This window comes from Gossypium hirsutum, chromosome A11, assembly GCF_007990345.1.
Source record: "Gossypium hirsutum isolate 1008001.06 chromosome A11, Gossypium_hirsutum_v2.1, whole genome shotgun sequence".
Taxonomy (NCBI): domain Eukaryota; kingdom Viridiplantae; phylum Streptophyta; class Magnoliopsida; order Malvales; family Malvaceae; genus Gossypium; species Gossypium hirsutum.
Window position 1 is genome coordinate 5,474,310 of NC_053434.1, and position 18,311 is coordinate 5,492,620.

Consider the following 18,311-nt stretch of genomic DNA (forward strand, 5'->3'; position numbering starts at 1 on the left):
ACATCTTAAAACTAGGATGTGTGTAAATATTTATTTTAATTAATGACCGAAATTGGACTGTACTGACTGGTAATGTCTTGTAACCCTGTTCCGATGACGGTATAGGGTTAGCGGGCGTTACATTTAGTGGTATCAGAGCTATTCAGGTTTAGCCGATTCTCGGACTAAATCGAACTCGGAATTGAGTCTAGGGGTAAATGCCATAATTGAGTCGAAATTGAGTCGGGATCGGATGCTAATATATTTGTTTGGTACTGTTTTATAGTGAAAATGTTAGACAAAAATATCGATGGTATTGATTATGAAATGTGTACTGGAGACGAATAGTCTCGTGAATTAAATGAAAACTGAATCAACAACACTGGGTATAAACTCAATGGGTAATTAATTACTGAATGATGACTGATGAAATAATAGAAAAAAATGATACATAATTATTTAGAATTATAACTGATGTTTTTCAGTGAATAGAAGAAATTGTATTTGTTATGATATCTACCCCTCTTGTTTCTCAATCGGTTCTCGAAGTGCTTCAAGGTTTAGAGCTTGTTTGAACGGGTAAGTTATCTGCTGTTAATGATCTGGACATGTATATATATGGTGTGGATGAATTGAGAATTACAGTTGAGAATGATCTTGAAAGAAACTGAAACCTGGTTAGAGAATATTATCGGGATTGTAAATGAATTGTTCTGATCACCGATTAAATGTTAGAAGGGTATGATATTTCTGTTAAAAGATTCAGCTTATCAGTGGTAGGAAACATTGATTATGTTGTGATTAAGAAAGGGTTATTTGAAAGTTTTCTGAGATGAGTTCTGAAAGAAATATATATATATCAGTCAGAGATTTCTTGATCAGAAACGTACAGAATTCTTGAAGCTTAAACAGGATCATATAACTGCAACTGTGTATGAAGGGAATTTGTTTGATTAAATAAATATATCAGAGGGTATATTCCGATAGAAACTGTATGATACAAATGGTTTGAAGATGGTTTAAATGAAGACAGAAGCTGAAGAATATAGAATAAGGAATGGAATATGTGTTAGACATGATTCTCCTGATTATTATCTTAGTGATTGCTTGAAAAAAAAACATTATTCAGAGTTCAAGACCGAGTAATGTAGTTAACAGAGGTAGGTTACCCTGTAATCTCAAAAAAACGAGTGAAAGCCGAAGTGTTACAAATGACTTCACTGTAAAATCTGGAGAATGAACATCAGCCAGGGTATATGTTAATTATATATGAGAAGATTTATCTCTACCGGATGTCATTACAGGAACTTTCTTCTTTATCGACACTAATATGATTATTTTAAATTGATCCTGGTTTGACTATTCCTATGATTACATAAGTTCAGTATCTATTAAAGATTTGCCTGTTGGGTTTGCTGAAATTTTTGGGTTGAAGCATTAAATTTTTCAGATTAGTATTTATGGGCTGATAAGATCTGCATGAACTGTTTGATAATGATACTACTGTTTTCTGAACAATTTGATGTTCTTACTGTTTGATATAATCTCAATAATGGAATGGTTAATTCTGCATGATATGGTGGTAAATTATAAGCAGATGTATAATATGTTGCAAGATCAAGATGATGAAATGTTTTGTTGAATCAGAGAAGAATGAGCTAATTGTCTATTGTGATATTGAACATGCCAACATAGATATATGCCGGAAAGGGGTCATGGTATTTACCTTATTTATGTATTGAATATTAAAATATTTAAGTTAAGGTTTAAATCAGTGGCAATAGTGCAAGAGAATTCTAATGTGTTTCCAGAAGAGTTACCCGAACTACTGTTGATTGAAGAAGTTGAATGTGCTATAGATTTTGTAACTGAAATGATAATGAAAAATATATTTGAAATCAGAGGTTTTCTAAAACTAGTCGGTTATTATAGAAAGATGTGGAATTGGAATGATCTGATAGATGTTAGCAAGGTTCTGATTAGTTGAAAGCTCTGTTAACTGAAGCACTAGTTCTGGTTCAGTCTGAAATCCGATAAAAAAACTTGTGGTTTACAGGGATAGCAGTGTTTTGATGCAAAAAAAAAAACAATAAAAAAAAATGAAGTAATGGTTTATGTTACGAAATGTTAGAATCACATGGGAAGAATTATTTGATACCTGATTCGGAAGTGGTAGTTATTGTTCTTGCATTAAAAGATCAAGATATGATAATTAATTATCATCCGAAAAGACAATGAATGTATGTATATTCAAGTTGAAAGCTTTGTTTTGTGTTATGAGCTATGAACATCTGACTGTTATCATTTGAAGATGGTTCAATTTTGGTAGAGATAAAAAAATTAAACCGACTTCTTTACAGCAGATCTGCGAAGCTCAGAAATGTGGTAATGAGTTATCGATTAAATGGATATAGTATACAGATTTCTGATTAAACATTTCAGATTGGATATGATGGTTGTTTGCTATTTAGAAATAAAAGCTGAACAGAGAGATTCAGAACTTATACAAGAGAATTTGCATGAAATTATAGTAGTACTATGTCTATGCATTTTGGAAGAATAAGATGTACAGTGATTTGAGGAAGATGTGTTGAAGACTGGGAAAGAAAAGTAGTACTTTGAAATTGTATATAAATGTTTATATCAGATACAGATATCTTCAGAACTGTTACAGCTAGAAAGGATATCAGAATGGAAGTGGGATATAATTTCTATGGGTTTGAATTGGAATTATCTCGATTATTGTGTACCCCAGGATTATTGTGTATCGCAATACGACGAATCTGGTTCCCGACTGAAGACGCGTTAACGTTTCTATCATTATTCACGCCTTTGTCGTCAATATCATCCGGGACCTGGTCTACGTCAGGATCACTCTCACTATCGACTTCGTGATCAGAAGGATCACTACTATGGCATATATCATCACCAACTACATCAGTCTCGGGTGCAGCATTAAGATCAATGTCGATCCCATGTATAGTTGATTGGCTATTAACGTACGATATCGGAACCACCATACACGGCTCTTGAGCTCTATCTTCTTCACCTAACGAAGTGGATCTTCAGTTGCCTCTATACCAGCTAACTCAGCAAATAACTAAATCGGTGCATTTTGGTTGCTTCGAGTCCCACAATAAAGAGCGATCATTGTCTCCACGTCTTTATTGTCTACAACTTCTATTTCGGTGAATTTTATGGGATCCGTCGAAATTGGAAACTTGTAGAAAAGTTTCGACATCCTTCTCCCACAACGTTTATAAATTTTTTCACTAATTTTTTCCTTCATATCATCAAACGATATATTTTTACTAAATCTCATTGCTACTTGTTTGCGACATTCAAATATACATCCCACGGTTGTTGTCAAAATTTCTCCATTGAAAAAAACACATACGAAAAATTGATTCTCCATCTTCAATACTAGATCTGTTAAAAAATTTTTAAAATTTTCAAAACAGTTTCGAATAGAAAAAAAATACATAAAATTTTTAATGCAAATATTTTCATTCATAAGCTAACAAAATTAATAACCTAACAAAATAACTTTCAAATAATAAAATTACTAACAAAACTTTACATTCTATTTACAAAAAAATACTAAAATACCTTATCCTCCTCATTGTTTTCTTCTCCTTTCTTTTTTTTCTTCTCCCTATCTTCTTCTTTCCGTTCAACTTGCTATGCTAAATTTTGTTAATGTGTTCATTTGATTTTCGAGAGTATATATAGGGGAAAAGTTAAGCACGTGTGGGCCCCACCACAACCATTTGCGCCTCTGAGGTAGGCACATTCATTTGCGCCTCTGAGAAAGGCTCGATTAGTCGCGCCTCTCAAGTAGGTGCAACCTGTATTCGTATTTATACGCGGGTCATACTAACCCGAAAATAAAAAATATAATATTTTATTTAAAAAACAAAAAAAAAATTAATATAAAATAATCATTTGTGCCTGTCAGATAGGCGCGAATGAAAAAAAAACTCAATTTTCGTATATAATTGGGCTGACAACCTATTTTGATAAATAATTTTTTTAAATTTATTTTAGTAAAAAACTCCACTTTCGAGATATCTCTTAAAGTTCTGTTCTTCTAATATTTAAAAGAGCTTGAAATAATTATTAAATTCAGAAAATAGATTTGGTAAAAAAAGTTTTTTATTATTATTTATAAATAGTCGAGCTTTGGCTATAATTGATGTTTAAGGTAAAAAAATCACCTGTTTTTTATTATGTAATATATTACTTTTATGTTTATATATCATCTAATTTATATTTCATGTAAAATATAATATAAATATTTAAAACACTTTAACTTATTATATAGAATATTAAATAAAAGTGATGTCCGTAACTTATGACATTTAAACTATTTCTTTGGTGCAGGGAAACAAAGGTAGAACAATTATTGACCGACTTTATGACATTTTAGGTCACCTAAAGTTGTTTGTCTTTGATGAGATTGAGAAGTTTTCGGACCTACCGTATACACTTTACTAGTTTGAGGTGAGGTTGCTCACTTCTTCCCTAAATTAGGAGATCGAGGATTTAATTTTCAGTTACGACAATAGAATATATTTTATAATTAATTGTTTATTTTTTAAAATATTCTTAGGGATTAATTATTATTATCAATGATGGGATACTTTAATTTCAACAAAAAAATAATTTAATTTTTTTAATTTTTTATACTAAATTAATATTGTTTTATTAAATTGGTTCAATTATAAAATTATAAAATTATTCTTTATTTTAAATTAGAGATGTTCATGGGTCAGGTTCAATTAAAAATTTAAGTCCATTCATAAGGCTCGAGCCGGGCTGGTCTAAAAAAAATAGGCTTAAAATTTTACTTAAACTCGACTCAAATAAAAATACTAAAATTTGGGCTCAGCTTGGCTTTATTAATTTTTATATTGTTTTATATAATTTTTAAATACATAATACATTAAAAATATTTAAAAAATAAAAGTAAATATTTTTTAAGAAAATAAAAATAAATTTTAAAAAACACGTAAACTAAAATAGCACTAAAATAGAAACTGGATGGATAAAGGTGAAAATTGTAGACGTGAATTTATGGATCCAAAAAGATGTAAATAGAATTAAAATGTAAAAGATACAGTGTCGGGATTCAAGCTTGCTCATTCCGAGGTGATGGTTTTGGCGTGTAGGTTTTTATTGTCATTAATGTTCACTAAAAATAGTAGACAAGCGAGAAACACGTGGTTACCGTACATCTATCACGTGAATTCCTTATTTTAAAATTTTATTATTAAATAAAATAAAAAAACATGGAAAGAATAAAAAAAATGAAAAAAAAAGAGAGGCTAATTAAGGCAAATAAATGGAATGATAAATAAATAAATAAATAAAAAGATCCTTTCGTTTTTGTGTGTTTTCATGTTAATACTTAATAGTACTGTAGATTTGTTTACATGTATATTTTTTTAATAGGATGGGTTTCTACTAAATGAATTAAGTCCTAATTTATAAATACTTTTCAAAAGTATTTTTGAAAAAAAAATTCTAAAAAATATATTTTTGGACCTATTTTTTTGCTTGCTTGAGAGATGTATTTTTTTCTCAAAAAATAATTTACTTAAGAATGCTTTTGTCTTAAAAACTATTTTTTCTTCAACTTAATAGCGAGGGCGTGTTGTGTGATTGATTCATTAAATGGGTAGCAAGTAGGGAGGTGTAGAATGCAGAAGATAAAACTTTTTTAAATTATTTACTTTACATAGATATAACCAATGATTCATAATTGCAAATTAAATGCGGCTAACGACAGAGCACAGTTTGGTTGAGAAATAAGAACTGAAGAGCAAACTTGTCGGGTAGATGGATAGGGTTAGATGAGATTCTAATTATTTCGATTAGAGTCTGTCTTGAAAGTTCTAGTCTTTTCCTCGTTTATATCAAAATAAATTTATTTGGTACAGAAATGCCAACTAATAATTTGAACAATTTGATAATCAATATTCTTAATTCAATTCAAACTTATTTAAAATCAAAGCCAAAAAGAAAAAAGAAAAAAAAAAACCCTCTCGGAAAAATTCAGATTCTAAATAATATGCAAATTATTGTATAATACACGTATGTATAGTCACTGCATTATTTTACATATACATTAATGGTAGATATAGGAGTAATTAGAGTTGTCCAAGTCACCCGACTCGAATACCTGTTCGAAATATGAGAAGATTTGGACAAAAATATGAGTCTAAAAATAAGTTTGGGCAAAAAAATAAAGCCTATTTAAAAAACGAGCAAAGTTTTCGAGTAAGATTTTTGCCTTGGGCCCGACCCAACCCGAATTTTCAATAAAAAACTATTGTTTTTGTTGTTGTTTTTCCATATTTTGTCATTATTTTGCTACCATTTCACTATTATGTTACTATTATTTTGTTATTAATGTTTAAATATTGAATAACACTTGTTTTATTGTTAACTTTATTACTATTTTAGAGGCATTTGCTTATTAAATTTTATTTATCTTAATATTATTTAAGTATAAATACTTATTTTATTTTATATTTAATTCGTTGGAAAATATTTATTTTAATATTTTTAATATATTTAGTATATTATATATTTTAAATTTATATATAAAAAATAAAATTAAAAAAATAAATATGGGCCGGACCAGATTTAGAGAAATTTAAGCCTATTTTTTTGTTCGAGCTCTAGCTCAACCATCAAACTTAAGGCTCAGTCTATGGACAACTATAAAAATAATTTATATACACAAAAATGATTATTTCACATTTTATTAAACTACAAAATGGTGATAATAAATAATGAAATTAAAATAAGTTAATAATTTATATTATTCTTATATAATTTAACGTATTTTTATGTAAAATTATACTTCTTTTACCGTAATATAAAAATTAAAAAATTCCTAAAAATTAATATAATTATTAAAAAAATAATTTACTTAAATCGATATAAAATTAAAATAATTTTTATACATTTTAATATTTTTTATACCATTAATATTTCAATAATTTCATTGTCCAATTTTTACAATCTAATTTTAAGAGCGTTCTACTCGTGATTTTTTATATCGTACATTATGATTATTATGTAAAGTGTGAAGTTCGGATGATACACTGAAAAAATATAGGTTATTTTTTAAATTTTTTTAATGATTTATATGAACTTTGAATTCTCTCTTTCTAATAGTTGGTTATTATTATTATTATTATCAAAATACGTCATTATCTGTGTTTGAATAAAATATTATATTTAATTTTTATATGTTTAACAAATATAAAAATTAAATTTCTACTAAAAAAAGATAAAGTTTAAATTCACTAAAAATTACTATTCATATTCACACAAGCGTTCCAATTTTAGAAGCTAATATTTTTTTCACTCAATAAAATCTTATAATAAGCAATTTTTGGGGTAAAAAATAAACAGGGTTAAGTATTGGATTAAAATTTTTAAATAAAAAGTAAGAATATATAATTTTTAAATTTTAACTAAATCTTAAAATTTAGGAATGGACTGTCATATTCTAATATAGGTTATGTTAGTTACTTAATTTTTAGGATATTTTCATTTTAGGTCATTTAAAATAAAATTTATGTAATTTCGTCACTCAATTTTTAAGATGCTTTCATTTTAATTACGCAAGCGTTAACTTTCTAACGACAGTTGACTCAACAGTGAATCCTAATACTATGTTTTGGGTGATAATAAAATTTAAAAAAAGAGTAGTTTAATGAGAATTTTTTAAAAATAAATTAAGGGTAATTAATTTTTTTTTCAAGATTAATGAGAATTTTCAAAAATCTTAAGAGCTTAATTAAAATTTTCAATATATATATAAATTTTCAAAAATTTTAAGAGGGCCTAATTAATTTTTTTAAAATTTTAAGAGAAAAATTAAAATTTCTCAATTTTTGGAGGCCCCTAATCTCTTATTATGACACATCTCTAAGTTAACTGTATACACTACATCATGTTTATACTTTCATTTTGATCATCCTACTTCTAAATCACTTTCATTTAGATCATTTAAAAAATTATTTTTTTAGGTATTGATTGAGTAAGTAAAAAAAACAGTAAAAACTAAAATAGTACATTAGAAATTATTATATTATACTTGTTTACTCTTTTGAATGTTTTAAATTTCATTTTTTTTCATATTAAAATTTAAATTTCAAAAACTTAAAATTTAGTTGAAAGATTTTCTATCCCATGATAATATCAACTAATCTATTGTGATCTTATTGAAATAAAATAAATAAATTTTTTTTTAAGATTCAATTTTTTTTTGAATTTGTTCTTAAATCGATTATTCGAGTTTTGATTATTATTTAAATCGATTGTAAGGACAAATATTTTTTTTTCTTTTTTTACCCAACAAACTCGCTTTTGTTGGAAAAAGGAGACCGGTTTGGACCTTGGAGAGTGTTCTCAAATATTACATACCACGTCATCCCGTTTGCAACACAAAATACATTAAGAGGGCGAAACCGTAGCGGAGTGAAATGTCGTGTCTGATTTGTGGCGTTGGTTAACAGAAAAAGCACAAAGGGGACGTGCAGAGTTGAAAAGCAGTGCTGATTAGGTCAGTGGCGTCGGGCGATGGCGGAAGATAAGGCAGAGACACAAGCGTTCACTCCTGGTCCCGGATATCGGCAATTCAAGGGGAGAGATGAATTCCCCTCCAACATTTTGCACGGCACATTAGCTTGTGCCATCTGGATTGGATCTATGCATTTTAACGTCTCCCTCCTCCTTTTCTCCTTCCTCTTCCTTCCTTTCTCCAAATTCCTTTTGTTCGTCCTCTTCCTTTATTCTTTTTTATGTATGGCTTTTATGTTTTTGTTGGTAAAAGAAAAAGAGAAAGTTAAAACGGCGCAAAAAATTTATCTTTGATTCAATACACAGGGTGGTTGGAGTGCTTTTGATTTTCGTCGTTCTTCCTATTGATCATAACAGTAAATTTGGGCTGAGATTGGCCAGGTACCATTTTCTATTGCTCTAATCTCTTCTCTCTCTTTTTAAAAAAATCAATTTTATGTTAACAAATAATTTTGATTGGAACGAACAGGTATATATGTCAGCACATGTCCAGTTATTTTCCAGCCACTCTTCACGTTGAGGACATCAACGACTTCCATCCTGGCCGTGCTTACGGTCTCTTTTCTTCTTTCCTAAAAATTCTTTTAATCTTTAATTTAACATGCTCGAGTGAGTAAATTATTGTAAATGTTGAGCAAATTATAGATGTTAGCATGTAAATGTTGCAGTTCTCGGTTATGCCCCACATTCAGTGTTGCCGATCGGAGTTGTTACGTTGGCTGAACGTACAGGTTTCATGCCTCTTCCCAAACTGAAATGCCTTACCTCCAGCCCTGTAAGCCCAATTTCACTCCCCAGAACTTTCATACCCTTTTCACTTTCCAAGCCCCCCATTGCTCAATTTCTTTCATTCATAACTTGGTTTTGGTGAATGAATAGGTATTCTACACACCATTTTTGAGGCATATATGGACGTGGTTGGGTGCTTCACCAGCCACAAGGAAGAACTTTTGCTCCCTGTTGGAAGCTGGTTATACTTGTATAGTAGTGCCTGGAGGAGTGCAGGAGACATTCCTCATGCGGCATGATTCTGAGGTTTCATTCTTCTAGAACTCCTCTATTATTATTTCTTAATGCTTTGCTAAGGTTGTGTTAAGCCCTTTTGACATAACTTGTTCATCACACCCAGTTTTCTCCAACACCCAAAACTTAAAATGGGTTTTATTTTTGGATCTGGATCATCTTCTTTATCTGTTTATGTATGCAACTCAATCATTATTGGTTTATTTCTGGATTTACAGGTAGCATTCCTTAAATCACGAAGAGGGTTTGTTCGTATAGCCATAGAAAAGGGGTGTCCACTGGTCCCAGTTTTCGCCTTTGGTCAGGTAAGTAATGTTATTTGTCGTTTCTTTCTCTGACCACACTTTTTGTGCAGCTTCAATGTTCATTACTTCGAGCATTTTCTACCGCATAATTCGTCATTTTATTAATTCTCTTTTCCTGATGCAACTATCTGTTATTTTCTTAATTTTGTGTATTTTATTTCTATTATCTCTCTAACAACTTGCACTATCTTCTTAACCACTTCAATTTAATTTCCTTTGGTTCTTTCTTACTTCTGCTTCAGTCATATGCGTTCAAGTGGTGGAAACCACGTAGCAAGTTTCTCCTGCAACTTTCAAGAGCTATCAAATTCGTCCCTATGTTATTTTGGGGATCTTTTGGGTATGCACTAAATTATAAATTATCTTTTATGCTCATGAAATAAATTTAGTAAATTCTACAGTTCAAAAAGCACTTAATAACATGTTTTTTTTGAAGTAATAACATATTTTAAATTACTCTTGAATATAGTAATATTTAAAAAAAAATTTTATGTGTTGGGAACAGAAAGAGTATGTTGCCAAAAGTGAGTCAATTCCAAGGGTTTCTAAATAAATAATTAAAGCCCTTGATGTTGCTAAGCAAAGCATATAATAATCTTTTATAGATTGGAATTCTGATATTCGGAATTCAATTTTGTTCTGCTTCTACTTCACTCGTTAATTTTTTATTAGAAAAAGAAATTCTCAAAAGTTATACACGAATTTTCATATAATGTTTAATGTAATATATAAATTTATATGTTTATTGCGTTTAGAGAGCAGAAAAGTTTGATATTATTTTAGTTTTAAAAACCACTAATATCGTTGTTTAGGTGACACTATTTTAAGTTTTGTTATTGCAAAAATAAACAATTATATTTTCTCAACCTAGAAATTTGTTTTTCTAAATGTATACACTTAAATAAAAAATCATAGTTTTATATGCAAAATAGAATCAAATTCAGAATTTGATATATAATTAAAGTTTATATATCACCTTACACATTGAGCTTTATTTCCTGAATATTTTTGTACATTTTTCTTGTGTAAATTTAGTGTCGTCATTGATCTAGTACTTTTGAGTTGTCTTTTTCATGTTCTGGTTCTATTTCTGATATCAAGCTGCACTGCACATTAATCACGGGAAGTGACAGAACTAAATGGCATAGGACTAAGGTTCTTCTCTCTTGCTTTAATTTTTATGTTGTTTGATGTCTATTTTTATAATAGAAAAGAAAATTACTATTTTAATTTTAAGGACTGTAATTCCATAAAATAAGTAGATTAAAAGAAAGAAGAGTTTCCATGGAAATAAAGCTTGAGGGAAACTGATGGCATCTTGATTATTCTCAGGACAATAGTGAAAGTTTTTCTGTTCCAGATCCATAAATTTGAACCTTTTTTTTTTTTTTTTTTGTGCAGAACTCCTATACCGTATCAACATCCGATTAATGTGGTGGTGGGGAAACCTATTTACGTAAAGAGAAATCCCCAACCTACTACTGAAGAGGTATTTTGCTTTAATGTCTCATTGGTAGAGTTTATTATTATCATAGTGTACTGCACTGCCATAATGAGACTAAAATCTACTACTTTGTGTAAATGCCTAATGCATGTTGCTTAGTGAGTAATGATGCTAAAGAGAACAAAGATATGCGTATATATCTTTAACTTGAGTGTTGAGCATAAATACTGTAAGACAAATGAAATGTCGGAAGTACACAGTCATTGGATGAGCTGGAGGTTAAAGCTCCAGGTATCACCAATCCGATTATACTGAAATCCCTTGAGAGCCATCCTTCTTTTTGTTTTGGTCCCTTTAAATAACACATTGACATGTGCCATGTATTTACCAACTCAAAGATGGAGTTCATATATAGTCGTGTGCCATGTTTTTACCCTTTATATGTCTTATTTCTTGCATAAGCAAACCATTATTCTAACCCGAAAAAGTAAAGAATATATTTGTTGTTTAAACTCTTCATTTTTTTTGAAGTATTCATATTTGATATTTGTGCCTAATGCATAAGTACGAGGATATGAGCTCTAAATATCTTTCAGATATAAATAAAAACTTAGAAATTTAACTGCATCTAACCCTCAAAGTTCGAATCCAAATAACCGGTTACCATCCATGATAATGCTTGTTATAGTAGGGGAGGTCCCAAAGTGAATGAATTAGAGATCCTTGGCAACATGTCATTGCCTGTCAACTTGTTTTACCATGAACTTGTCAAACTTCATTATATATTAATATGACGTGCGTTAATCAATATGTTTGGCAGGTCCTTGAAGTACATGGCCAATTTGTGAAAGCTCTTCAAGATCTCTTTGAGAGACATAAAGGTCGGGTGGGATATGCTGATCAGTCATTAACGATTCTTTGATTTGATTCTTATTCGATTGCATTGCCTGAACTACCCCAATAAAAAAACTGCTATTAGAGATAATTGGATTAAATTCAGTTGTATTATACATACATCTGAAGATGGTCCTTGTTTTTTTTCTAAAATTTCAATGGTTATGATGTATTCGGAATTCATTATGACGTTTATCCCGAGCTTTCATGAAGCCAGCGGTTGCATCAATGAAATCGGGCCATGCCCCTCGAATTTGATCACACTGTCCAATCCCATCAGCAGCCTGAGTCTGCCTCGTAATTCTCGTCTCCGTGGTCAGATTCTCCCTTGGGGAAGCTGCTGACATCGATTAAACCTCATAAACCACTAATAAAATATCTAATACCACTTGAAGCCTACTTATAAATTTTTTTACTACTACAATTCCTAACTAGTAAACAGAACGCGAGAAAGTTACCGATGTATATCAACTTCAATTCAGTCATGAGATTGTATTTACATGAAAAAACATTTATGCTGATATGAATCTGGAAGGGTTAATTCATTTGAATTCAATAATGATACATAGATGAAGTGAAATTTATTAAATCAAGTTCATTTTTTTTTTGTTCTAACTTAAGCTTATCTTACCATGGTAGACTTTGAGCTTAGTTTGAACGGGTGCCATGAAAATAAAACAGCGGCCTTAAATTTAGATTTACAATGCACCACCACAAACCATGTGTCGAGCCATGGCTAACCAGATTATGGTACATATCCACACACACCGTTCCACATGTCAGCTTTTAAAGTCAACATGGTTTAAAGAACCAAGATGTTAATCAAAGTTGTCGACTCATATGAAATTCTCGATGCATTTTGTATTATTTTTTCAAATATTTTATTTAAGTTTGTTAAAAAATTATTTTGAGCTGTAGTTTGGGATGGATTGGCTAACCCAGCTCCTTGGCATTTGTATTAGACGAAGATGCTTCTTCTCGAGTTTATGTTTTGCCCCCTTATTTAAAAAAAAATTTGATAAAAAAATTAAAGCTATATTTGTTTCATTGAAAATAATGTTTGAAAAATGATTTTTTGAAAAAAGTCTGGAGGTTTTTAGTATTTGAATGATTTTGTAAAAATATTTTTGGACAATTTTCTTGAATTGTTCTTAGTGAAATAAATATAATATAAATGTATTTGTTACAAAATATTACAATATGATTTTTTTTACAATCAAAATTTACTGGGTAAAGTATCAAAATAGTTACTTTTGTTTTTCTTAAGTTATATTTTAATCATTTATAGTTGAAATGTTACGTTTTAGTCACTTACGTTATCGTATTGCAATATTTTAGTCATTGAGTGTTAATTGCCATTAACGGTGTAATGGTAAATTGACGTGGCACATTAAATTATCATTTCAAACGAAAATTTTAGGTTAAATTATACAATTGGTTCTTGTATTTTTTTTTTCATTTTGAGCAACTTAATTTATTCTTTTAAGTTAAAAGAGATGGAGAAGGGAGGAAAATAAAGGGAGAAGCAGAATAGAATGAAAAAAAAAGTGGAAAGCTTAAAGAACATAAAAGAAGAAAAAAATTTGCTCAAAACGAAAAAAAAATATGGAAACCAATTGTATAATTTAACCTACAATTTTTGTTTGGAAATGATAATTTAACGTGCCGTGTCAGCTTACTATTACACCATTAACGACAATTAATGGCTCAATGACTAAAATGCTACAACGTGTTACTAAAATGTAACTTGAGAGAAACAAAAATGACTATTTTAATACTTTTCCCAAATTTATTTCGTAATAAGATAGTATTTTATAGTAACTAATTCCATATATAAATTCATAATAAATAATGTCTAGTTAAAGCTTAATTTATATTACATATATGAGAGTGAATAGTGACGTGTTAGAGGTGGAATAAATAAGTGAAGCAAAACATAATTTAAACAAATACTCATAAATATACAATTAAAATGTTTATATTTTATAACATCAAACATTTATTATTAAATATTTATAAATTATTATATATTTTATTCTTAAAATATTAAGATAAACAATTTTCAATAATATATTAAGACTACTATTCAAAAATTATTATTCTTAAAATTTATTGGATCAAACAATTGCTAAGTGAATAGAAAACAAAATGTTGAATGGAAGTGATTTACAGCAATGGCCACTTTGTTTGTCATTGGTAAAATAATAACACAAATGATTGTTTATGTAGTTTAGTTTCTCTACGCTTGCAAAGCTTAACTCAGTAAATAAATCTAACATCTTTAATTCCAATATAACAAGTTATTTAAAATTTATCACACCCCTAATATAACAACCTCACTTTTGTATCTAAAAACCTAAATCATTCACTTGTAAATTCTCATTTAAGAACTTAAGCAATTAACAAACTTATTTATTCTCTCAAATGCACTCACAAAATACGTTCCACAAATGAACAAATAAACACTCTCAATCCTCAATATTAAACCCATACAAACCTCTTAATATATAAGTGTTTTCGAGACTTGTTAATATACTAAAAATCAATTTCAAAATTTTGAAAGCTACAATATATCACATATTTTAACGAAAAATCATTTTAGAAAAAATTGCAGAGCATTACATATATTTTTCGTAAAACTATGCAAACATTAAAAAAATCTATCTAGTATTTTGAAATTGTTTTTAATATATCCATGTGCATTATATGTATAATAGATATAATTTTAATAATAAAATTATGGGCACGAAATGGCTAGGCCATGACCACATTTCGACAGTTGGAAGCCTCGTGATTGGACCGACAAACCCATAAATGTAATGGTAATATAAACTATTAATTTAAAGATAAATATGATGTAATGTAATACAGATGCCATTAAAAAAAGTGATAGATTGGTTTTGAGTTTTGATCCCAAAGGACGGGGCAATGGATTTTGCTTGAAGTTACAGCGGAAATGGGGGCAACGGATTTTGCCCCATATCTTATAATATATAAACTTCCCAATAATTCCTCTTTAAATTTTTTTTTTCAACAATTCTTTGATTATATAAGATGTCCTTTTTACTTTGCATTCTCTACAGATTTTTCTTTTCTGGGTACAGATTTGATTTTTTACTTGTTTTTTAGGGTTAAATGATTCCGTTTTACTATATTGAAGTTACGGAATCTGAAAGTTCTGGGCCTCTTTTGGCGCAAAAAAGAAAAAATAAATAAATAAAAGAAATCTGACAGTTGTAAATAAATAGATAGGATCATTTATGGAACGTAATAAAATATTGTTTTGCTATCCCCGTTCAGATTTGAAAAGCGGCCACTGACAGTGAATGTGATGAAATGACTGCAGTCGATGGTCATGGTGGCCTATAAATTACGTCCTTTCGTGTGTGATTTGTGATATTTGTAAAACCAAATCGGATGGTGGGGTGCGGTGTTGAAAGCGGCGGCGATTGTGTCAGGAGCTGGCGGACGATGGTGGAAGAAAGGGAGGAGAAAAAGACGTATGCGGCTGGATCTGGTTATCGGCAATTCAATGGAAGAAATGAATTCTCGTCCAACGTTTTGCACGGGATATTAGCTTGTGCGATGTGGATTGGAGCTTTGCATTTCGACTTCTACCTCATAGTTTTCTCCCTGCTCTTCCTTCCTTTCTCCAAATTCCTTTTGTTCGTCCTCTTTCTTTATTCTTTTGAAGTATTACTTTATGTTTTGATGAACAAAAAAGAAGCATTTCAATATGGAAATTCATGTCTTTCTTTGATTCGAAATTCCCAGGGTGGTTGGATTGTTGTTGGTTTTCGCTGTTGTTCCTATCGATCATAACAGTAAATTTGGGCTGAGGTTGGCCAGGTATACCACTTTTTATTGCTATGATCTCTTCTCTTTTTCTTTTATTAATGATTTGAAGGTTAACTGATAGTAACTATGATTGGAATGAGCAGGTATATATGTAGGAATATGTCCAATTATTTTCCCACCACTCTCCACGTTGAGGACATTAACGACTTCCAGCCTGATCGTGCTTATGGTCTCTAATTTCCTTCTTTTAATCTGTACTTCAATTAAAATTGCTCCTGCAAGTGGCTGTGTTTTTCAATTATTCTACCTTTTAGTTCACCTGCTTCCCTTTTTTTTTTCTCGGTTAAGCAAATAATAGATGTTAGCTTTGTAAATGTTGCAGTTTTTGGTTATGAGCCACATTCAGTTTTGCCAATTGGAGTTGTTACGTTGGCTGAACGTACAGGTTTCATGCCTCTTCCCAAACTGAAATGCCTTACCACCAGCCCTGTAAGCCCAATTGAACTCCTTAAAACTCTCATATCCTTCATATTCCATAACCCATAACTCAAATTTGTTTCAGCCGCTTTACTTGGTTTTGGTGAATGAATAGGTATTCTACACTCCATTCTTGAGGCATATATGGACATGGTTGGGTGCCTCACCAGCCACAAGGAAGAACTTTTGTTCCCTGTTGGAAGCTGGTTATAGTTGTATCGTAGTGCCTGGTGGAGTGCAAGAGACATTTCTCATGCAGCATGATTCTGAGGTGTCATTCTTCTACCACCCCTGTATTCTTATTTTTCTTCTTTGCTAAGGTTGTGTTAAGCCCTTGTGACATAACCTGTTTATCACACCCTGTTTTCTCCAACGCCCAAAACTTACAATGGGTTTTTTTAGTGGTTCTTGATCATCTTCTTTATCTCTTTATGTTGGCAACTCAAATTCTGGGTTTATTTCTGGACTAACAGGTTGCATTCCTTAAGTCACGAAGAGGATTTGTTCGTATAGCCATGGAAATGGGGTGTCCACTGGTCCCAGTTTTCGCCTTTGGTCAGGTAAGTAGTGCTTGTTTTCTTTATCATTTTAATTCTCGGAATCCCCTTTTCCCACTCTTTTTGCAGCTTCAGATGCAGAAAAGTGAAGCTAATTTCCTTGCTGTTTTCTTACTTGTGCTGCAGTCACATGCGTACAAGTGGTGGAAACCAGGTGGCAAGCTCATCCTTCAACTTTCAAGAGCTATCAAATTCGTTCCTATGCTATTTTGGGGAGCTTTTGGGTATGCACTAAATTATTTTACTTACCTTTTATGCTCAGTAGGAACTTCTTTTGTTATTGTATGGTGAAAAAAATATCCGCGGGCCCTTGGAAACATGGCCTTTTAATAAGTGGCGAATCTACGGGCTGGCAGAGCCCCAGCACCTTGGAAAATAGGCCCCAGCATTTTTTTTCAATTAAGGTTTTTTAATAAATTATAAAATTTTAAATTAAGAATAATAAAATTATATTTTTAATTTTTTAAAAAAATAAAATTTTGATTTAATTTTTTTAAAAACCATAAAACTATAAACTAATAAAATTATAAGATCATATTTTTACTATCATAAAAATATAATTTAATTTTAGTCTCTAAAAAATATTATTTAGTTTGGCCTTGTTGTGGATATATTCTAAAATGAAAACTAAAAAATGTGTGAATCTGAAGGGTTTTTGGATAGAATAATTAAATTAAAAAGTGATGTTAGGAGATGTTTGACATCCATAGCTTTGAGGTTTCATTTTTTCATTTGTGGCAGAACACCTATACCGTATCAACATCCGATGCATGTGGTGGTGGGAAAACCTATTTACTTGAAGAAAAATCCCCAACCTACTGCCGAAGAGGTATATACTACGTTGAACTAAAAGGCTTTGGAAAACATATGTAGTTAATTAACTATAGGCACGTATATATGCATTATTATTAACTAATCTGGATTACAGGTTCTGGAAGTGCATGACCAATTTGTTAAAGCACTTGAAGATCTCTTCGAGAGACACAAAGCTCGGGTTGGATACGATGACCTTCATTTAAAGATTATTTAGTTTCAGCTTATTTTAAGCGAACAGTGTTTCTTTATTTCCCAATTTCTTGTTCAATAGCGATGCCTCAAGGAACTACTTGGTGATTAAATTTAGTTATTTACATCATCTCAATATGAATATTATGATTATCCTCCAAATTGTTTAAAAATAATTATTTTAACAAATAATAAATATTATTATAAAAGTATTTTTTTATTTTTTAT

The 18,311-nt window shown here is 30.3% G+C and overlaps 2 protein-coding genes across 3 annotated transcripts; both read left to right on the forward strand.

The window, feature by feature from the left end:
- The first annotated feature begins 8,311 nt into the window (after positions 1–8,311).
- On the forward strand, positions 8,312–12,507 carry LOC107924723 (diacylglycerol O-acyltransferase 2D). 2 transcript variants are annotated; one of them, XM_016855297.2, is made up of 9 exons: positions 8,312–8,774; positions 8,887–8,961; positions 9,050–9,135; positions 9,249–9,355; positions 9,460–9,615; positions 9,822–9,908; positions 10,151–10,248; positions 11,310–11,397; positions 12,173–12,507. In XM_016855297.2, exons 1-9 carry the CDS (start codon positions 8,581–8,583, stop codon positions 12,272–12,274), a joined length of 993 nt encoding a protein of 330 aa, XP_016710786.1. In that variant the 5' UTR covers positions 8,312–8,580; the 3' UTR covers positions 12,275–12,507. The 2 variants fall into 2 exon arrangements, with proteins under 2 accessions (XP_016710786.1, XP_040936682.1); XM_041080748.1 differs by lacking the exon at positions 12,173–12,507 and adding an exon at positions 11,010–11,063 and having other exon boundaries at positions 8,360–8,774; positions 11,310–11,399.
- Positions 12,508–15,153: 2,646 nt separating this feature from the next.
- Positions 15,154–18,196, forward strand: LOC107924749 (diacylglycerol O-acyltransferase 2D). Its single transcript, XM_016855331.2, has 10 exons — positions 15,154–15,344; positions 15,547–15,911; positions 16,021–16,095; positions 16,188–16,273; positions 16,427–16,533; positions 16,637–16,792; positions 16,995–17,081; positions 17,205–17,302; positions 17,820–17,907; positions 18,007–18,196. The coding sequence occupies exons 2-10, from the start codon at positions 15,664–15,666 to the stop codon at positions 18,106–18,108; spliced, it is 1,047 nt and encodes a 348-aa protein (XP_016710820.1). The 5' UTR covers positions 15,154–15,344; positions 15,547–15,663; the 3' UTR covers positions 18,109–18,196.
- The last annotated feature ends 115 nt before the right edge of the window (positions 18,197–18,311 follow it).